General features: G+C 38.7%; 2 protein-coding genes across 3 annotated transcripts in view; one reads left to right on the top strand and one right to left on the bottom strand.

Moving 5' to 3' along the window:
• The first annotated feature begins 520 nt into the window (after positions 1-520).
• Positions 521-20,202, top strand: rhoca (ras homolog family member Ca). 2 transcript variants are annotated; one of them, XM_017479560.3, is made up of 5 exons: positions 521-673; positions 10,127-10,284; positions 13,356-13,476; positions 15,855-15,985; positions 17,080-20,202. In XM_017479560.3, the coding sequence occupies exons 2-5, from the start codon at positions 10,129-10,131 to the stop codon at positions 17,251-17,253; spliced, it is 582 nt and encodes a 193-aa protein (XP_017335049.1). In that variant the 5' UTR covers positions 521-673; positions 10,127-10,128; the 3' UTR covers positions 17,254-20,202. The 2 variants fall into 2 exon arrangements, with proteins under 2 accessions (XP_017335049.1, XP_017335050.1); XM_017479561.3 differs by lacking the exon at positions 521-673 and adding an exon at positions 897-1,018.
• mov10a (Mov10 RISC complex RNA helicase a) overlaps positions 19,771-23,258 on the bottom strand; it is a 19,087-nt gene continuing 15,599 nt past the window's right edge. The window contains exon 22 of the mRNA XM_017479562.3: positions 19,771-21,837. Within this exon, the coding sequence (XP_017335051.1) occupies positions 21,779-21,837 (59 nt within the window). The 3' untranslated portion in view covers positions 19,771-21,778. The remainder of the gene's footprint in view (positions 21,838-23,258) is intronic.

Below are 23,258 nucleotides of genomic sequence, written 5' to 3'. Positions count from 1 at the left end.
CAAACAGTTCAGTTAAACCCTCACTTATGAAGTTATAAGGTATGGGCTAGGGCTGGGTTAAATAAAAATGAATAGGTTTACGTGTGTTTTAGTTACTATAAATAGATGTAACCTATAATAAAAGTATGATAAAGTGCATCGTTTTTTCTTTACAAAGCATTATTCAGTGATACCAGTTATATATTTTTATTTGTTTGTTTGTTTATTTTAAAGCGCTTTCCTAGCATTGGTACACATTTGTTAGCTGGAACACCAAAAAAAAAACCCGTTTCAGCCTTCCCTAGCATGCAGTAAATTACTATGTGCACTCCATCTTTTTGCCACCAGATGCCACTAGCTTGCACTGTGCTGAAAAGCTTTTCCGAAACAGTTGCAAATGAAAGCTTCATTACTTCAGGAAGCTTCATCTTGCCTTCGGTAAGGAATGATGTCATTATTATCAGCGGCCGAGGAGGCGGGGCTGAAAAATTCCTAACGGCTGAACCGCCTCCTCAGCCAATAGGGATTTTAGACAAGTAAGTCCTTTTTTTCATGATGTGGGCGGGGCAAGTGTTTGTCAGCTTCGTTTCTTAGCAATAGAGCAGAGTCCAGATATTCAGTGGTCCTCTGCGACGAAACTTGGGCAGGGAGAAGTGTATCGTACAGTAGAACATCACGAAACGTCAGATATAAGGTACATCTTTTTTTATTCACTTTTATGAGTTTGAGGAACCAGATTTAAAATATCTATGGAACTTGAGGATGTTGTTTGGGAATAAGGTTTTATTTTATTTTTTTATTTTTTTTTGGGAAAGGCGGTGGTGTGTGGCAGTAGCTATGTGGTCGCGCGCTGATCTGAAAGTGTCCTTTGGTCATCTGAAAGCTCATTGGTTGCTTCGTCCGTCCGTCTATTCTCTTTTCGCTGTAATTAGTCTTCGGTAATGAGTAGAGTTGGGCGATATCCTGTTAACCTGTTAATTCTGTACCACCTGTTCATTCTACCAGTCAGTTTCCCTGGACGCTAATGTTTCAGGGTGAGGTAAGGGAAAACAACTTCACCTAAAACCACAGCGTGGAGAGACAGTTTGGGAGTTTAACGTTACCGCCTCGTCCCTGTGCCTTAAACAAGGATCTGCTTGTTTGATCTTAACCTAGCGAATGTACTTTTAATCATTTACAATGCCATTGCTGTCGATTGTGGGTGTAGTCTAAACAAACATTCGCTTTGAGGTAGATGTTTTTTTCCGGCACAATGTAGTTAGGAGAGGGTTTGTTTACTGCAAACGTGGTCTAACCTGTCGCAGTCACAGGGCGTTGTTTTGGACTGCCTCTAACAACTAACTTGCGTCGAGTCACACAAGTACTCGAGATGATGATGATGATGATGATAACTCCCTCACTGCAATAAAGCAAAGATTTGAAAATGATATGTTATGAATCAGTTTGAGACACGGGCGGTCACTGAACTGGAAACACTGAATAGACTGTTTGTTTTTGTCGTTGTAGAGGAGTAGGCCCCACAACCAGCTAGCTCCCTAAGCCATGAGGAAGAGGAAAAACTAGGTCAACTTCCAAACTATTGACCTGATAAGCGCTCCTAATTTACTATTGACCTGACAGCCACATATTGTTAAATTCTGTTTGGCTGTGTTTAGTTTGAAGTCCTAATTTTCAATAACACTCATCGCCTCAGAGCAGTTTATTTACATGGAGCTGTCCTCCAAGCCCTACACTGTGGAATAATTATGTAACTCTAACCTGGAGCCAGTTCCAGACAAGGAATTGTGAAAAATGTCCTTATTTATGAACGCTGGACACGTATTGGGAACACACAAGGACCTGTTGAGCTTGGATGAAAATAACAAGTGAAATAAGTTCGCAAACATCCACAGAAGCCTAAAGTTCTTTGAGCAGTACTGTGTCTTAGTCTCTTTCAATCAGTGTTTGTTTCATCCAGGAGTTTCCGAAGTCTGCCCCCAGGGCTAAATGTGGCCCGTGGACAGATGATAACTGGCCCTAACTTCAGCCCTAGCTGAAAGGCTCAATTTCAACTTGGGTATATTGTGGTAGACATATAGTTCCCTCTGAAAGCACTGTGAACAGCAAGGCCAATTCTTTTGTTTTTGCTATACCCTGAAGATATTTGGGTTTGAGTTATAAAAATAAATAAATAAATGAGACAATAGATCAGCAGTACAGTTTTCATTTCCTGGTATTTCCATCTAGGTATGTTAAACAACATGGAACATGACACCTTTTTGTTTGTATTTTTCAAGTAATGAAAGATATTTTAACGTGACTGTGAGGTTTTTTGTTACCCAGGGGTGCAATGTTCGATTGATTATTTAAATAGTTAAGCACTCTGAATGTCTTCATTGAACCCTGGGTTTTGTCTGTGAAGCCAGTATTTGTTTGTTAACAAGAATAAACCAACATGAAGACAAGAGTTGTCTATAGGAGAAAACCAAGCCACTTTAAATCTGAGAAAATTGATCAAAGATGGCACAAACATTGGGCATAGCCAGTACTGCAATTTGGAATGTCCTGAAAAGCAAGAAACCATCGAGCAGGTCAGCCAAGAAAAACAACAGCAGTTGATGGTGGAAACATTGTGAGAGCTGTGAAGAAAACCCCAAGAGAACAGTCAGTGACATCACCAACAACGTCCACAGGGCAGTGGTGATGGTACAAAAGTTCTGGAACCAAGATTAACCTCTACCAAAGCGACATAAAGGCCAAAGTGTGGAAAAAGAAAGGATCCGCTCATGATCCAAAACATACAAGCTCATCAGGCAAGCGTGGTGGAGGTAGTGTCATAGCTTGGGTTTGCATGGCTGCTTCTGGAACAGGCTCACTACTCTTCATTGATGTAACTCAGAATGAATTCAGAAATCTACAGAAACTTTGTCAACTTGCAGAGATACGCATCCAAATTAATTTGGAGGAACTTGTCATACAGCAAGACAATGATCTAAAACACACTGCCAACACAACTAAGGACTTCATCGGGGGGGTGGGGGGGTGGAAGGTTTTAGACTGGCCATGTCAATCACCAGACCTTAACCCAGCTGAGTATGCATTTCACCTCCTGAAGAGGAGACTGAAGGAGGAACACCCCCCCACACACACACACACACGAATAACTGAAAGAAGTTGCAGTAAAAGCCTGGAAAAGCATCACAAAAGAAGAATGCAACAGTTTGGTGATGTCAGTGAGGCAGGCTTGATGCAGTTATTGCAAGCAAGGGATATGCAACCCAATATTAAGTGTTATTTACATTAAGAATAACTTCCTATACTTTTGTACACCAAAATACTGGGTGGTCTGCCACCAATAGTGCAATGTTTTAAGTTGTTTAACATGTCTAGATGTGAATATCAGGAAATGAAAGCTGAAAGTCTGATCTATCACTAATTCTTCTTTTGATCTCAAACCCAAATGTCTTCAATGTATAGCAAAAATAAAATAATTGCCCTTGCTGTTCCAATACTTTCAGAGGGGACCACACGCACATCCATAGTAGTTTATTAGATGGGATCTTTTACATACAAGTTGTATTTACTGTCATGCAGTTGTAATTAAAACCCAGCCAATCTTGTCAAACAATTAACTTTTATTTGTTTTGTCTCAAAAGGGTATTAAACTGAAACTACAAAGAATATTGAGAATATTTGGAGTGGCCATTAATTGAGTTATGTGGCATCATTAAATCCTTGCGAGCAAGTAGACATTGCTATACATATTTTCCATTGCAGGGTCTGTTCCCTCCACTACACAAGTCTTGTATCTGACTCTTGGCAGTCTCTGGGTTCTTTGTAATCAAATACTACAAAGTACCTTGTAAAGAAACTCTTATTCATTGGTTCCCAGTGTGCTCCTGCCCTTTACCCTAGATCATCGATTGTTAAAACGCAGCAACACGGACGTCATGATTAATGCCTGCGACTGGAATCACTCCTCCACTAGCACAAACAATTTTGGTAGAATTCTAGTGTAGAGTATAGCGCAACAGAAAATGGACAACTACTTAAAAGTCAGGTGAAGTTTTCACGCAAGCACTTCTGTGTTTATACTAAGGATTAAAGTATTCGCACCCTTCACTGTTTGCACACATGGGCAGCCATTACATAAGTTTGCTTTAATTTATTTTCACTAAATATTGAAGTATTGCAATGCTTTACTGAGATAGAAATGTGGCAACATTTTACCATCAAATGAGAGATTCCAGTATCACTTCAAAATTGTTTGTTTGAATCTTTAGTAGTATTTTACTCAAATCACTTGCCTATAACCTGTGGTTAGACTGAAGCAATGGAAAAGCAACCACACACTCGTTCAGGACACAGCCCTGGGTTTGCCTCTGTAGACAAGCTGTGAACTATTTTGTTCAGAAGGCCTGTTAGTGCTTTCTTTTCCTGTCCTATGTTGAATCAGGAAGGCATTGTTAATTGGGAGATAGTAGGATCAGGTGAAATGTAGCAGCGGGGGGGGGGGGGGGTCAAAATAAACACAGCAGGGGTACTCCATGAGCAGGTTTGGGAACCACTGATCTAATGCACACACCCTGACCAGCTGAGATAAATAGTATCAGTCTAGATAGGGTCAGTCTGGACAAAAACAATAGAAAAATCATGGCTACACAGCATCCAGATTGAGTTGATTCCAGTGATTCTCTACTCCTGGTTCTTGTAGGCGTTGTACAGCATGTGAAGTAATTTGTAGCAATTATAGTTGAAAACAATGTACTTCTAGTTTCTGTAAAATGTGTAATCCATGATCATTTAAAGAAATTTTGTCTTTAAACATCCATATTATAATGTGGCTTAAGTTCATGTCAGATGGTATCTTTTATTAGTAAGCCAAAAAGTGTTTTGCTGCCAGTTGAAATGTCTAATACGTTTAAATAATATTTCATATACTAGATTCAACAGACAACTGAAATTTGGGTGTGGGGAGTGTCCTTATTTATATAAACTTTAGGAACATAATTTGTTTTTCATGCATGTTCTGATCATGTCTGTTACTTATAATAAGTGACATCGAGGTGGTGGCTTAGTGGCTAGCACATTTGCCTCGCACCTCCAGGGTTGGGGGTTCAAGTCACGCCTCCACCCTGTGAGCGCAGAGCTTGCATGTTCTCCCAGAGCTTCGGGAGTTTCCTCCAGGCACTCCAGGTTCCTCCCCTTGTCCAAAGACGTGCTGTAAACACATTGCCAATGTGTGAAAGGGTGTGTAACTAACTGTGTGTGATTGTCCCTTGCGATGGGTTGAACCCGTCCAGGGCTGTCCCCGCCCTGTACCCCAAGTTCCATGGGATATAGCCTCCCGGCTACTCATGACCCAGTGTAGGAAAAGTGGTACAGATAATGGATGTAAAACCTAACTTCTCTTTTATAAATGATTTGATCATATTTAAAGCAAGGTTATGCAAATATTTAGACTCAACTGTATACATTTGATCTGTTGTAAAACTGTGTCCAAGAATAACTCATTTGAAGAATTAAGGTAATCGGAACGGATTATTAAAGATCTCCCTCCCAGAGCCCAAGGCTGTGTTTCCCAAAAGCTGTGCAGTATGACACTCATTGTTCTATGGTACAAGGGAATGTTCAAAGTTCAAAACTGCTCCATGTAATAAAGATTATTGTTTGTGTCACTGTAGGCAAGCTAAACCCAGAATGCTGTATTATATCTAGGTTTAGGTCATGGGAAACAGGGCAGAGACAACCAATACAAACTTTACTTGCAAAGCAATTTGCAGTTAATTTGTTAAATATGAATTTGTCTGAGCGTTATGTACAACAAATCCATACTCGCAAGAATTACAGATCCAGCTTGCTTTGCTTGCAATATTCAGTTGGACATATTGATTTGTCCCATTACATGGTCTGCTCCCAGTGAATATAGGGGAATCTTGAGAAATTTGTACAACTGGCATTCTAGTGTGCTGCCTGGAGCTGGAAATAAGCAATTTCCCTGCTGGTCCATGTGGACACCCTACATATTTGCACTTCCCAAAAGCATTTTATGCCCATGCACACCCATACTTCACTGGATAATCTCACCTGGTTACTGTAGACTTGTACCCAAGAACTGCTGCTGAAATCATGAAGATTATGCTTTGTTCATCCCAGGACAGCGCATACTGTACATCCTTTCAACATTTAGCCTAGTACTTGTGCCTTCACTCTCGACTGTAAATTCCCACGCTCTAGTGACACCAAGAAGAGGCGGGGTTTCTCTGGAGCCTCGTGTGGTTTCAGGGAGTTTTTCCTTGCCACCGTCATCTGTCTTTCTCCATCCTGATTACTGTAAAAGCTTTTTTGTGGCCATGTCTGTGGTTTTAATGTGCTATAGAAAGCTAATTGAACTGAACTAAAAATGAATCTGTTAATACACCATTATGGGTGCAAATTTTGTAAAAGGTAATTAAATTTCAACGTATTAATATTTTGAACTCAACATAGCCAGGACATTGAACAAGTCCTAACAACAAATGCAGTCTTCACGGGTGATTTCTGAAGGCTAAAACCAAGAGTAGATGCTCAGGGTTATATATTGGGTGTTGTGCTGTGTTCTATGTCCTTTAACACATCTACATCTATATATACATACGAGGAAATAAAAGCTGAAATTCTAATCTCTTCTCATGTTCATCTTTTGATCTCAAACCTTAAATGTCCAGGCTACAGCTAAATCAATTGGCCTTGCAGTTCCAATAGTTTTTGAGGGAACTGTGTGATTTAATTTGATATTAAACAGTGGGGAAAGCAATACAGAAATACTGTTCCTATAAGTATGATGTGGCAAGGTTATTTTGAAAAATGCCTCGTGTTTTCCTTTCAGACCTGAATAACTGGCTTGTTCTGAAACTCTTACAGGTTTTTTTGTCAAACAGAAGTGAAATATTTGGAATGACTCAAACGAAAGTCTGCCGTACGTGGGTGAACTGTGTAGAATGTATTTCCAGATACACTGTCATTTGACAGATTCAGGGAAATGATGGGGAACTCCCAAATCTGTGTGCTTGTTTTGTTTCCTGCATAACGAATTTGAGCAACAAATCTATATTAATGAAAAATCTTAAATTCTACAATACCATCTGGCAATGCAGAAGAAACATAGAATAAAACATCAGTTCAAGATGGATTACTAAAACATTTTAAGAATGGTAAAACTGTTTTTGTTTTTGTTTTAGCCTTGTTCACAAACCAAAAGCATACGTGATAAACCAACTGCAGGATTTTCATATGTCTAAAGTGTTTTATGAAACCAGTATAATCCAACAACTGGACATGATCGTAAACGGTTAATCATTTCCAGAAACAAAATTGTACAGACTGTACGTTTATTGGCTTTTGGAAGCGTAGGGGTCTCGATCTACAACCCCAATTCTGAAAAAGTTGGGACAGTAGGGAAAATGCTAATAAAAACAAAGAGGAGTGATTTGTAACTGTACTTTGACTTGTATTTAAAAAAAAAAAAAAAATGTTTAAAGACAAGGTATTTGATGTTTTACCTAATCAACTGCATAGGTTTTTTTTTTTTTTTTTTTTTTTTTTTTTTTTTTTTTTTTTTTTTTTAAATTGATGCATGCAACCTGTTCCAAAAAAGTTGGAACTGGGGCAATTTAGGACTAATAGCAGTGTGACGTGTTTGAAATAAGAAGGTGACATGAAACAGGTGAGGCAATCGGCTAATCATGGTGTATAAGGAGCCTCCAAAAAAGACCTAGTCCTTCAAGAGCAAGGATGGGTTGAGGCTCGCCAATATCCAACACTTTGAGAACAACATTCCCTAAAGACAAATCAGTAGGATTTTGGGGCCTTTCACCTTCTACAGTGCTTGATATAATAATAAAAAGATTCAAGGAATCCGGTCAAATCTCGGTGCGTAAAGGGCAAGGCCGAAAACCACTTCTGAATGCGCGTGATCGCCGATCCCTCAGACGTCATTGTCTAAAAACTTTAAAAAAATAAAAAATAAAAAAAAAACACAGCTAAATCGTTTAGAAGCCCAACAATAATGACAATAGACTGCACGAGAATCTCACGTTGCATGAATGAATTGTTTCTTGAAGTTTCTTGAAAAAAAATAACAATGGAGGCCAGAATAATCAAAACACATTAACATATAGCACATATCAGTGATGTAATCCATCTTAGTTAAGCAAAAACAATATTAAACACTGTGAGAATCCAATACTGAGAGACAACAGGAGGTTAGACAATCGCTCAAGCTACACATACAAATATTACTCGAATTGAGCCACGTTAGTGGCCAGCGTGTTAAACGCAGACAGCAGACATTTCTCCCAGATTACACAAAAAGCACAAAGTGAGAGAGAGAAAAATAAAGTCAAGACTTATGATAAGTCTGTAATGGATATCCTAACATGAGCTCAGGAATATTTTGGTAATCCTTTCAGTCAACAATATTTGCTGCTGCATCCACATATGCAAATTAAGGCTTTACTATGCAGAGCACAAGCCATATATCAACACTGTCCAGAAACGCTGCCAACTTCTCTGGGTTCGGTCTCATCTGAGATGGACAGTGGCACAGTGAAATCGTGTTTTGTGGTCTGACGAGTCAACATTTCAAATAGTATTTGGACAAAACAGCCGTCGTGTTCTCCGGGCCAAAGAGGAAAAAGACCATCCAAGCTGTTATCAGCGTCAGGTCCAAAGGCCAGCATCTGTCATGGTATGGGGGCATGTCAGTGCCCATGGCATGGGTAACTTTCACATCTGTGAGGGCACCATTAATGCAGAAAGATATGTACCCATTTTGGAGCAACATATGCTGCCATCTAGAGCAGGACAACACCAAACCACATTCTGCCCGGATTACAAAGCACATGGTTGCGTAAGCAGAGGGTGCGGGTTCTAGCATGGCCTACCTGCAGTCCTGACCTGTCTCAGATTGAGAATGAGTGGCGCATTCTGAAGCGCAAAATAAGGCAACGAAAGCCCCATACAGCGCAGCTGAAGAAATGCATAATTCAAAAACTCAAAAGTTTTTCATAAGTCAAAACTGAGCTGCACATTTTTCACACTTCATAAAATTGCTGGTTTGAAACGTGTAGGGTGTTCGGTGTTGAAGCCTTCGAAGAGCCGTTGTCAGTTATATTCTCATTGCTCTGATAAGCATCTGTGTATTCACAAGTTGTTTTTCTGACTGATGTAAGTCATACAGTGGTTCAGAGCTGCATCTGGCTAATGTTTTGATGTGATTCACACTGATAAGGTTATGCTTTCTGGTCCATCTTGATAACCCTGTGCTTTATCAGTTAGCTGTCAAGGGTGAAGAACAAGCATTTTATTGAGTATCTCAAAATCTGTCTACTTTGTTTTCTTTTTTAGGAAATGCATGTTATGGAACTCATTTTGATTTTAAACTGAATCCAATTGTGCTGTAAACTTAAATCTGTGGGAGTGCATGGTGAGCTGAGAACCAGTAGTACAGAGACTGTGCCTCTTCGTTGTGTTTATTTCCAGTGCAGCGTGGAAGATTTTCATTACTTGCTCCCTTTCTGTTGGACGGAAACAAAACCTGCATTTGTGGGTGGATGAAGCATTGTATACAGTGCATTTTGGTCACACAAGTGACTAGTGATTTTTAAATTTTGTGTGTGTGTTTGCATGTGTTCAGATCTTAGGAAGCAGTAGTGAGTGGGTGACTTAAGTGTTTCTTTACTGGTGCTCATTGTGACTGTGCATCTTCTTCCCACACACATCAGTGCTCATGAAAATGCTGTCAATCTTAAACACAGGCAAGGTGGTTCTTTAAATGCTCCGTAGAATCACAAATACAGCTGTAGGCTTCAGTGTGTAGAAAGTGCAGAAATGCTCAGATGTTCTGTAGCACGCGGATTCCTGGTCTCATCAGCAAAGACTGCGGGCATTAGAGAATCATTAGTTTTAAGTGGCAGGACATTTTGCACATTGTACTGCGTAGTCTATAATGGGAGTGATTTGCATAATGCTTTAGCTTCAACCTTCTGTTTATATTGGTATACATCTGTTCCAACCGTTCGTCTGGACTCCAACATGGGACGGAAAATGAAAGTCTGTCCATTTTTATGATTGTACCTGGTGAAATCTGCTTATACGAACATGTAATATGTTGTTCTTGCCCTTCTAGGAATGGCAGCCATAAGGAAAAAGCTGGTGATCGTGGGAGACGGAGCATGTGGAAAGACCTGTCTACTAATAGTGTTCAGTAAAGATCAGTTCCCTGAAGTCTACGTGCCAACTGTGTTTGAGAACTACATTGCTGACATTGAGGTGGATGGCAAACAGGTTGGTGTGTATTAGCTTGTCATTTTGTGTAGTGGTGAGTTTTGCCAGGTAATTAAAGCTACTGCAGGACTAGACAGGATCTCGAACAAGAATACCCATCTGGTCAAACTAAAACAAGCCATACCCACTGGCTTCACTGCCCTGATTTCCTGTAAGTCCATGCCCCTTTTAACATCTGCGGAGGCAGCACCTTGAGCAAGTCAAGTCTTTTAAAAGGATGGTTAACTAAGACGTGTATTCTTGTTTGAGATCACATCTGGCCCTGCAAGACTTGAGCAGGACAACCAAATACAAATAGTGTTCTCTTTTTGAAATCTGTCCATCAGTATTCAATATGACACACTGCCATGTTCTAGATTGAAGCAGAAATGAATGAGTAAATATTTGGTATGTATGACTTCCTCTGAAATTGTTGGCTAGCTTTTGTTATGGTTCTGGGTTCGTAATGTTTGAATTATAACTCATTAATTTTATGTTCATATACTTCAGGGATTGCCACAAAACAGATTACCTGGTTAAACAATCCTGTACATTAGGAGGGGTGTGATGAGAACTGACTTCTGTAGGCCATAACATCCAGATAATGGCAAATCTTTCTTTTTCGTATTGGTGCAATTTTTAAATTTTCTCCAAATCTAAGAGCGGAGTTTGTGATTTTAGTGAGATCCTTACATAAAGGCATTTGGAGCACATAGCACCGAGCTGCAAATCCTGAACAATGCTTGAAGTTCCCAGCAGACTTGAGGTGTTGGTCAGTGGTCAGTGGTCAGTCATTAGTCATATTCCACCATTAGTGGACACTGATACTGCTAGTCTTACCCTGGCTAGTGCTAAGGCCAGGCAAAGAATGGCCATAACAGGAAATGGCTGTACTTGCTTGTTTCCTGGCTTGATTTGGAAATATGGATGTGTGGATATTCCCCCTCCCAGTGGCCCTCATGGGTTGATAAACAGGTCAATTCACTTCCTGTGTGTGCGTGTGAGAGAGCTGTGGTTCGAGGTGCTGTTTCTGCTGAATAAGATTTTGTCTGTACATTTAGGAGAGTGGCACACTGGAGTCTCCTTTTGCCTCTTTCATTCTTGGTGTGTGGCCAAGCTCCACAGAATCTACCCTGCTTGAGAGCAAGCATACATGAGATCTAGAACATTCCCAAACTCCAACAAACTCTGATCTCAGCCTAAATCCCTCTGGCCAAACCGAAGCATTGTATACTCTTCCTCCACGCTGTCTCTAAAAATAGCTCCTTTTCCCTATCGCTACCCTTTTAATGTTTGGTGCTGAAGCTTGTGCACATAGCAGAAAAAGAGGTGTCCTATATCTGTTTCAGTAACCAGCTTACAGTGTCTGTACAGTGTACACAATGCCTACCAAAAAAAAAAGCTCATCCACGGTCTGAAGTTTTATGGTTGTCCTTATCAAGAATAAGATTAGGATATGGATGGTTGAAGCTGCTCCTATGTCAGTCCCAGGAGTTTCCTCCCAAAGGATGACTCAGCTTTGCAAAGTCTCAGTGCTCCTATTAAGGTTTTACCCACAAGGGAACAGTTTGATTCTTCTAATCATCCATTCTCAAAAAAAAAACAACTTTTCATTAGAACATCTTGTTGCCTTTAACCATGTCCTGTTTCCCTGAGATAAAAATATAAGATTGCACAAATATAAAGTCCATTTGTCATTATGTTAGGAAGAAACCAAAGAACTTTCAACACAAAGATAGTTTCTACATGCAAACATCATTAGATTAAAAATAATAATAATTATTATTTGGTAAGCAGGTAAATACTATTAACACAACCAAGATACAGCTATGCACTTTGCATTTGGTCTAACTGTTGCTTTGGCTGAGAAAAAAGAAAAGCATAGTTTTCAGGCATGTCCTAAACCATAGATGGTGGCACCTCTGGGTGTATCTATGGCCAGGTCTCAACCTCCTGGCAGAGTCAACCAGTCTGTGGACTGGTATGTCCCAACACTTAACAGAGTCCATGAATGCAATCAGTGTTCACAAGCACACCTGAACCAGCAGTCACAAAAGCATCAATGACTACAAACAATGTAGTTCTAACAACAAAGCATCTAACACTGCATTTTGACAAAAGCTTGTGACGATTCCAAAAAAACATTATGAAAAGTGACTAGTGTTTAACATTTTAATTCTCAAACTTGACAAGTAGAAGAATTCAAATCAGTTAAACTGCGTCATTTGAAAACGAATCTTTGGGATTTTTTTCCCCTCAAAAATTAGAGGTACAGGGTAGTCATGGGACCAATTCATGGAAAATTTTCAGCTGTTTCAGACATGTGAACGATTTTTTTTTTTCCTCTCTAGCCCTAATTGTGTTAGGGTAAAGACAGTACAATATTATTAAAATGAGTCATCTGTAAATGATGTGAAACTAAACTTTTTATTTATTTATTTTTTCCAACTACTTTAAGACTTTGAAATTGACCATCTTTCATAAATTGCATAAATGCGGTGTCTCATGGTCCTGCACAGCGTTAATAGACAGTAAAGACTGCTTTTCTGTTCAATACAACTCATTATTCTTACTGCAGGTCCAGCATAAATCTGAGTTGGCGTTATAATGAGCACTAAGCAAACAAAGTGCTGATGTGCAGTGATGGGAGAGAGGAAGGAGAAAGAAGGGTTGAGAGCTCAGCTTGTCAGCATCTATAAATATTTTGGAATATCAATTAGTTTTGTCTTTCTACAGCTTCAGAAGTTCTTGGCTTACAGTACATGCATAGCTGACTTTTGCTTTTGGTTCATCCATTTTTCATTTTGTGCCCCCTAGTGGACATGTTTCCTATCTGCAAGTATGACGGCAGACGTCTTAGACCTAAGCACTTGGAAATATTTCCAGTTAACTGCTTTCGTTCGGATCTGTTCATACTAGAAATGTCACACCTTTCCTCGCGTTTGAGTCTTTATCAGAATGCCAAAGTATGCTGTCACTATAAACACCACCTATGATCAAAATGAAAGGAATTCAGAGAACCCGTGGCAGTGTAGGTTTCACTCTGCTATGTTGTTGGTCTTCACCATGGCTCCTTTATGTTTGACTGACAGGTGGAGCTGGCACTGTGGGACACAGCAGGTCAGGAGGACTATGACCGATTGAGACCACTTTCCTACCCAGATACAGATGTCATCCTTATGTGCTTCTCCATCGACAGTCCTGACAGTTTAGGTATGATTTATCTATAAAAGTATCTCACATACAGGTCATCAGATTCTTGTTTTCTGCTTTGGGCATGTATGGAATCCCTGCCTTCGAGTTTTGTTTTTCCCCTTCAGCTAGGGTTAATGTACAAGTTCCTCAGCTGAGTCATGTGCAGGTTTTTCATGGCAGTTCCGGCTGTGTGCTAATGCTGTATTAGATTTATGGTGAACATCTTAATTGTACAAGTACTCTCGTGGATCATCTAAATACGCATTTTCTCCCTCTTATCGGAGCTGAAACACATATTTGTCAAATTCTGTCTGTCTGGGTGAATAGCAGGAAGTCTAAGCTCTGACTTGGTTTAGTGAGTCACCATAGAGCTGATGACTTTTCTGGAAACAAAAAAAACTATTTATCAAATCTGTTGTGGATCATAATGGTTTTACTCTTCACCAATTTTTCCTAAAATGGTGGGATACTTGAACCTTGTGTTGATTTTGTTCTGTGACTGTTTATAGTATGAATATACAGTTGGGTCCATAAGTATTTGGACAGAGTGTTTAATTTTGCCTCTGTAGACCACCACAATGGATTTGAAATGAAGCAATCAAGATGTGATTGAAGTGTAGACTTTGAGCAGGAGTTTAACAAAAATATTGCATTAACTATTTAGGAATTACAGCCTTTTTTTTTTTTTTTTTTTTTTTAAAACAGAGTCCCTTTATTTTCACAGGCTTAAAAGTAATTGTGACTGAATTTGACAGCACTGAATTTGCATTTGGTAGCTGTTCATGGGAACTCTTAATATGCGGTCCAAAGAGGTATCGCTGCAAGTGAAGGAGGCTATCATTAGGATAAAAATAAGACGGACCTATCTGAGAGAGACCAGAAACCTTAGGAATGGCCAAATCAACAATTTGGTACATTTCTTAAAAAGAAATCACTGGTAATGCTCAAGAACAAAATGGTTGTATTAGGTTTTGTTTTTTTAAAAAAAAAAAAACCCTCTGACCAGTTCTGATGCAAGATTAACTTGTACCAGAATACTGGGCAGAGAAGAGTATGGAGAAGGAAAGGAAGGGCTCATGTTCCAAAACATACATCATCATCTGTCAAATATGTGGAGGAGGTGTTATGAAATGGGCATGTATGGCTGCCAGTGGAACTGGGTCACTGGTGTTTATTGATGATGTGATTGCTGTAAGTAGCAGGATGAATTCTGAAGCGTATAGACCTATACTTTCTACTCAGATTCACTCAAATGCTGCCAAACTGAAAGGATGGCACTTCAACATACAGATGGATAGTGATTCAAAACATACAGTGAAAGCAACCCAAGAGCTTCTTAATTATATGTATTATGACCTCAACCCGCTTAGTAAGTGGAAAAAGGCAGAAACTGAAGGCAGAAAGACCCACAAACAAACAGCAGCTGAAGGCAACTGTAGTAAAGGCCTGGCAACGCATCTCAAGGGAAAAAACTCAGCATTTGGTGATGTCCATGGGTTCCAGATTTCAGTATTCAGTATTAAAAATAATCCTAATATTTCTGATTGTTAGTTTGTCCAGTTACTCGAAAATGGCTGTAAACCTGAGCAGTTAATCCAATATTTGTTTATGTTAAACCCCTTGAATTAAAGCTAAAAGTCTACACTTCACACAATCATATCTTGATTGCTTCATTTCAAATCCATTGTGGTGGTGTAGAGGCAAAATTATGAAAATGGTCACTGCCCAAATTCATATGCACCTGACCGTACGTCACATTGTGGAGTTGCATTTAGGCACGTACCCATAGAAGTCTAGTGTTTCTTTAACACTACATTCATAATTGTTAGCGTCATATTAAGACCCTATGTACAGAAAATTGTCTTGGCAAGTGAACTATCTTGAATATGTGCAGATTTATGTAATGTATCTTATTGTGGAATCAAATGTACTGTCATTTATCCTGTATTTAGATGCTTTTGTTCATTTCAGGCTAGTCTGTGGGCAGCTAATTTTGCTTCTTTCTAGAAATAAATACTTAAAATTAGAAGCCTTAGCTGCCAGAATAAAAAGATTATTATCTTGGAAAAATGTATAGAAAGTTTTATTTATCTATTTGGTTTATTGTAATGTTTATAGTAGCTATATTGGACTATATTCAAAATATTTTCACTTGCCAAGATGGCTTTTTTTTATTTTATTTTTTTTATTAAGAGCAGGTCATTTTCATAAGTACTGTAAGTCACAGAAGCCATGAGTATATGTCCCGTTGGTGTGATAAACATGAGAAACTTTAATAGTGGTAGAGTTATAATTTAATATCTATTAATGATCATGACAGAAATTGTATTAAAGTCTTAATGAGTGAATTATTGTTCTCATGCTTATAAATCGCGTACGCGTGTTCATTTCTTCAGAGAATATTCCAGAGAAGTGGACGCCAGAGGTGAAACACTTTTGCCCCAATGTTCCAATTATTTTGGTGGGGAATAAGAAAGACCTGCGGAATGATGACCACACTCGGAGAGAGCTGGCCAAGATGAAACAGGTAGGTTCCCTGCATGTGGGCCTCATCATGGCTTAAAGTAGCCCCATTAAAAAGCACTTAGGTGATGGTATTATTGTTGCTTTGTGAAGCATGAACATCATTTGACTTCTTTCAAGCACATATTGCACTAGGACTGCTGGCTGCCTGCCAAACCTAGGAGTCAGTGGCTGATGCAATAAGTGTGTACACTGCTCAATGATGTACTTTTTTCACAGGAGGATTTATTGTGGCTGGCTACTCTGCTGTAGCACTAGACCTAAATTAAGCCCACGTTCGAGGTTGCACAATTCTTTATTTTTACTAGTAACTCAAAAAGTAGCAGAATAGTCATTTTGCCATAGTAAAAACTAGTTAAATGCTGCCTTGGTGACCTGGTATGCACCAGTCTCTAAACTAGCTGAGTGGGCTTGGCTAGCGAATGCAGTCTTTTGCACAGTGCTGATCATGACCGAGTTCACTATGACCCAGTGCAAGGGGTTTTTATTTAACTCTGAAGAAAGGAGAAATTCCTTCAGGAGCAAGCAGGAGTGGGATTTTTTTTTTTTTTAAATTGTAGCACACCATTCTACACTTCATACAAAGTGATCTCAAAGTGCTAAAGTTCCAATAAAGCAAAATATATATATATATTTTTTAAAGACTTCTGTGTAGTCTTACTGTAGAACTGGTTTCATCTACTCTGAAATATTTTCAGACTAGCAAGGTACATTTTATCCTGCTTTCTTTACCATCTGCCTTTTCTGGTTTTTCCACCGTGTGCTATTCAGCAGATTCCTACAGCAGTGTATTAGTTGACTAGGCTATGCAATGCCTAGCCTATAATCCTAATAAGAATCTTATGAGTCAACAGATTATATTAGCTCTAATTCCCTCAAAACAATAAAGATTAAACATAATTTTGGTTGTGTGTGTGTGATTTTGTTTAAGCAATACTGTAGCCAGTCTCAAACAAGATCCTTAATGCATTAAGTTTATGCATTTCAGGCCACAACATGTTAATTTCCAAAATCACTCCATGCGCAAAACATTTATAAATGTTGTAGAGAAAAACGTCCTTGAACATCTCGCCTGTACTTGTTATGCCCTGATTGCAGGAGCCTGTTAAGCCAGAGGAAGGCCGTGACATGGCCAACCGTATTAGTGCCTTCGGTTACCTGGAGTGCTCAGCCAAGACCAAGGATGGTGTGAGGGAAGTGTTTGAAATGGCCACAAGGGCAGCGCTGCAAGTCCGGAAGAGGAAAAAGAGGAGTGGCTGCTTGATCTTGTGAGAGATTTTGTCGAGTCCTGCAGAAGCATCTGCCGATGTCCTAGAAATATATGGCATTCAACAGCCCATGAAAGAACATCTGATTTGTAACCAAACAGCATCTATGTACTGTACTGTATATCGCATATGCATCAAAAGGACCAAGACTGACAGTAATATAGGCTGGCACAAGATGCCTCGGTTATTTTTATTTTATTTGCCTGTAACACTTGTTACAAAGTGAGATTTGCACCTGATATAACTATGCTGTATTATTTCACACTAAGTGTACATGTTTAGACACTACCCTGATCATAGCTGTTATTTCTAGATGTGGCATCTGAATTGTTCATTTGAACTTGTTATAAGTAATTACCAATTAACAAAGCATTATGCACTGATGCTTTGACACGTCTTTTTTTTTTTTTTTTTTTTTTTTTTTTTGTGGATTCAAATGTCATTTTACATGGTTGAGCTTCTCTGAAATGTTAATTGAACTTTTTTTCTGCTAATGGATGTGTTGGCTGTCTATACTGGATATACACTGATGTATACCATTAGATGCTGCTCTGATCTGGGTTTCAGTAGCTGAGAGATTGTATTCTATTGTACTCAGATCAGTATGCAAAGATGCAGTGAAAGTCAAACCAACAGGACACCCCAAAGTCTGCCATACATATTCAATTAGGTTAGAGTCTCATTATGCACGTGAACTTTTACAGCATCAGTAAAGCATCTAAATCTAGTCATATGAACAAAATAAGTGCACCCTCTGGAAATTGCTGGCTTTTTTTTGGACAAGCAAACATTTGATGATATTTGAAATAGTGCCTATTAATGAAGTGGATCTACTTGAACAAAATCACAAGGAAAAATAGCTTTCAATCACTCATCTAACAGCATTCTGATATTCTTCTGTGGAAAAAGTAAGTACACCCTTGCTTAGCCTCAGAAGCTAGTATTGCCCCCTTTAGCAGAAATAACTTCCTGTAGCCATTTTGCATAATTGTCCACCAGTCTCTGACAGTGACTTGCTGGAATTTTTGACCACTGTCCCATGCAATATTCTTTTAGTTGCAATAGGGTTTTCTTGCATGTACTGCCTGTTTCAAATCCCCCCCACAACATTTCAGTGGGATTCAAATCCGGGCTTTGACTCGGCCATTCCATAACCCCCCGTTTCTTCTTGTTGAGCCATTCCTTGGTGGATTTGCTGGTGTGCTTAGGATCATTATCCTGTTGAAAGGTCCACTTTTGGTTCAGCTTCAACTTTTGTACAGATGGCCTCAAATTATCTTCAAGCACTCTTTGATATGATGCAGAATTCATAGTTGAATCGATGAATGCAAGCTGTCCAGTCCCTGAGGCAGTGAAGCAACCCCAAACCATAACATTTCCACCACTATGCTTCACAGTTAGTATCTCTTGAAAAGCTGTCTTTGGTCTGTGCCAAACATGTCTGCTGTTACTGTGACCAAACAACTCTATCTTTGATTTGTCTGTCCACAGCACATTATTCCAAAAGACCTCGTCTTTGCATATATAATCACTGACGAACTGTAATCTTGCTTTAATGTTCTTTTTAGACAGCAAAGGCTTTTTCCTGGCACGCCTCCCATGCAGATCAAATTTGTACATTTCTGATTGTAGATGCATGCACTTGGACACCAACAGTTGCAAGACACTAGCAGGTTCTATGAAGAACGTTTGGGCTTCTTGGAGACTTCTTTTTGCAGCAGACGGTCTGCTCTTGGGCTGAATTTGCTGGGACAGACAGTCATGGACAAATTGGCTGTCATTTGAAATCTGCGTCACTTGTAGATTATTTTCCCTACAGTGGAATGACGCATTTCACATAATTTGGAGATCTTTTTAAATCCCTTGCCAGACTCATAGGCATTCACAACCTTTTTTTTTTTTCTGAAGGCCTTAGAGAACTCTTTCTTGGCATGATGACGCCACACACCTCAATAGCAAAGGGAACTCCAGACACTAGATATGAGATGTGTATATATAAAACAGGTTCCACTTGCACTTCCTAAGCAGGTTCTGCTCACTGGCACCCAATCTTCAACACCTGATTCTAATTTTATGGCGTGTACGTACTTTCTCCATGCGACTGATCTGGTTTTTGTTCATTTAAATTGTGAAAATGACAACAAAATGTCAATTTTATGTCATTTGATAGTGTATCAACTTTATTAATAGGCACTGTTTCAAAGACAATCAAATGTTTGCTTGTCCAAATAGGAAATGAATAAATAAATAAAAAGCCAACAATTTCCATGAGGTGTGCTTATTTTTTCCACATGACTGTATATGTATAAGTTAAAACAAACAGAAAAACCATTTGAGTGCACCTTTACATACACACTTCCTATTGACCTCTGTGCCTTCAGTTGCTTTTTGAGTCGGCCATTTTCACTGTAGGTAAAGCACTGAGTGTATTATTGGAATCGGTGTTATATTATAGAAGTGGTGTTATAGTCTTGCATGCCAGTCACATTGGTGTTGGTCTGAAACCTCTGTACTGTCTCTCTTATTTTTTTTTATTATTTTGCTTGCAAGGATGATGTGCAGATACAGCTTTTAGTAAGATTCTGTATCAATAGTTTACATTACTGCCCCTTTCAGATGATAAGTGATTAAAAGTCAACCTCACACAGCACGGTCTTAATGCTAAAGATTGAACTCACTGCTGTTTGTTTTTCTACACTCTGACTTCAGTAACCTCTATGTACTGTATAGTAAATATTCAAAGTAACAACTTTGTTGCTCTTCATTTGTAGCATCTAAATCTAGTTGGATAAAGAATGCAAACTATACAAACCAAGTACACAGATATAATGTGTGATGTTCTGAATTTAGAACTTGCCAGAGATGTAAGACAGAACATATCACTCAGTAGTCAAACGGCACCATACCATCAATTATAGCACACAAAATAAAGGAGCACAATATCTACACTTAATTTGTGTGTTTGTTTCTTTGATCATTTGTTATAACTTGCAGTTCCAGGTTACTAAAATATCTTACTTTTCATCTGAAAGTCTGGAATATTGAATAAATTCTAAGTAAATAAATTTGGTTTTGGAACAAGCCCATTCTGTATAGTATGTTGCCTTTTCAGGATCCTAGACGGCAGTGTGAAAGTAACATCGAATGTAGACATTTTTATAGAAAAGTTTTTTATTGCATTTATTGCCCAACTCCAGTAAGAATATGATGTGTGAACATGTATGGTCTTTGTAGAGCATGGAAAGGTGAAATTTAAATAAATTGCATTATTGTTGTTTTTCCCTCAAAAAATGCAAGCAGTTTCTGTTAATGGACTGAGAACTGATTAAGGCTTTAAAACGGCAGTTCACATAAATGTTCAACTAGACAAACTAACCTCATTTTTTAAACTAGACAAACAAACCAACCTCTTTCAAAAAAGCATTGATCAAAAAGGACTACAGGTAGCCTTATAAAGATATACCAAAAGGTCAATCAGTGTGTTTACATGGACAACAATAATCCACTCTTAACCCCATTAAGACGATACTGTGATTAAGAAACTAGCATGTAAACAGCAATTGTTAATGACCTTAATCTGATTAAGGTCATACTCGAAGTAAACACTAATCGGATTAAGACAGGTGGAGTATTCCTGTTTTAGTCGCATTATCGATGAGTATTACAGACATGTAAACCCCTTAATCACATTATGAACATGTGAGAGCACACGGCAGTGCTCAACATTTCACGGCGAACAAGAGAGTTCGGCTGCGTCCCAAACTGCATATTTGCCTACTATAGGCCTGTAGTGGGGAAAAATACATGTATCTTGGCTACTATATAGACGGTAAGTACGCGGTTTGGGACGCAGCCCACGGCTTCAAGCAGTTGTCTATTAGCACGTATAGCACGACAAATAATTAACTGCACTTAAAGCGTTCATAAAAAAAAAAAATAAAAACACCCAAAACTGTATGTTGATACGTGAAATTCTGGAGGGAGTCGGACGGCGTGGCGCGGTGACGTAATGACGTGTGCCGTTAATCTAATTATGTTCTAAAACATGTAAAACGGGAACATGACAGGAGTATTCTAAAAGCGACTCATGTAAACACCTTAATCACTATTATAATCATTATTATCTTACTCAGAGTACGGTCAATAATTAGATTACTGCTGTCCATGTAAACATAGTCAATGATTCACTCTGAAAGCAAGAAATCATGAACACATAAAATGATTTTGTACTAAGCACTTGATCATTTTGTTCAATTTACTTTAAGGATAAATTTATCGAATGTGATCTGTGATGATTTTTTTATTTATGGTACCTTAATTGAAGTAGGAAATATAATCTAATATGAAAACAATGTAACTATGTATCACATCAGCACATGAGGAAATGTTTCAGGTAGTACTGTTGGTATTAACTTTTGAATGTGTCTCTCTGCTCTTAGCAGCTCTCTCAACAGTTTAGGAAGGTGCTGCAATGGTCACAGCCCAGATTCTCACTGCGCACATGGTCGACGGTTGATCTGTGGGAATTGTTACTGTTCGTTCCTCCACTCTGGATGCACATGCTGTTGCACTGCACTCGCTTCTATTTCTACACAGAATCACACAAATCTTTAATGACATGCAGATGTAAATGTGTACATCTTGACAGCTTCCACATGTTTTTGCATGACATCTGAATTGTGCAGATGTGTGTGTGGGGCTTCCCCCCCATTATGCTTATTACAGCGATGGGGAGGGAGGTAAAATAGCTACTTAATTTACATGTCGCCTTCTATATGTCCCTGAGATCTGGGAATGTGTGGAAAATATTTGACAAACAAAAATGTGTCTGTGACAGTGTCAAGGTCTTTAGACATGTTCAGGACCCATATGTAGAGAGTAAGAAATTATCTGCTGGAACTTCATAAAAAATAAGACAGTGTTGTGGTCTAGTGGTTGCAATTTATTGTACTGTGGTTGTGAGGTTTAATTCTGAGCTACATTCAGGCTAACTGACAAAATAATAATCCTATGGTGTGATGCATGTGATACATGAGCACCCTATTTCCTGAAACCTTCCTGCGTCTGTAATAACAATTCAAGCTTTGTAGCACTGACACTTCAGGCTTAATAACTGCTTTCTGATTAAGGGAAGTGTCTACAGTCCTCATCCAAATGTTGTCCTCATCAGAAGCTATGCACTCATGGAGGTAAAGATGTCCTCAAATTTCATCATGTCTACAGTGGATAGAAAATGTCAAGACACCCCTGTTAAAACTGATCGTCAGATCTTTTTCCACCTTTTAATGTGATCTAGCAACCAACAAAATTCAAGTGAAAAATAAATAAAAATAGTACACAAGTGTGCACATCCTTCTATAATGGGGCATGTGACTCAGAATTAACCAAATCACACCAATCAAACTCATGTTCAAACATAATTATCATACACCTGTCATCAATGTAGTTATTCTAACCCCTAATAAAGATCTTGCTGTAGGACTTACTTTATTATGGGCCAAGCACCGAAGCTGCGTAGTTTCCCTTAGTTTCAGTTAGTTTCCCTATTATTATTATTATTATTATTATTAATAATAATATTATTCCACAATGGGAGTCTATGGCAGCTCTATATTAAATTTGGCACACTCATAGATATGACCATGAATAGTATCTTGATCAATTATGGGGTCTCTAGGAGCAACTCTATAGCGCCACCAGTAGTTAAAAAAAATGCACTTTTCAAATGGTTATAATTGTTGAACTCTTAGAGATTACTCTCCTCATATTGATCACAGTTCATATCTTACATTAAGACTCCACCCATTACAGTACTCACTCTTTTGAAATGTACAGTATTCAGTTTTTTTCACGAATGCTCATTAAAATTTTGTCAAAATCTTACTAACATTGGCTCAGATGATCAATGGACAGAGCCGCACAAAAGTGATTGAATATAATTTTGATATTCATATGTCTTCAAAAGTTATGATGTCATAACTGGCAACCCAAAATAGGATCGGAGGCTGT

Source organism: Ictalurus punctatus, chromosome 11, assembly GCF_001660625.3.
Source record: "Ictalurus punctatus breed USDA103 chromosome 11, Coco_2.0, whole genome shotgun sequence".
Taxonomy (NCBI): domain Eukaryota; kingdom Metazoa; phylum Chordata; class Actinopteri; order Siluriformes; family Ictaluridae; genus Ictalurus; species Ictalurus punctatus.
This window is presented reverse-complemented; position numbering and strand designations above follow the sequence as displayed.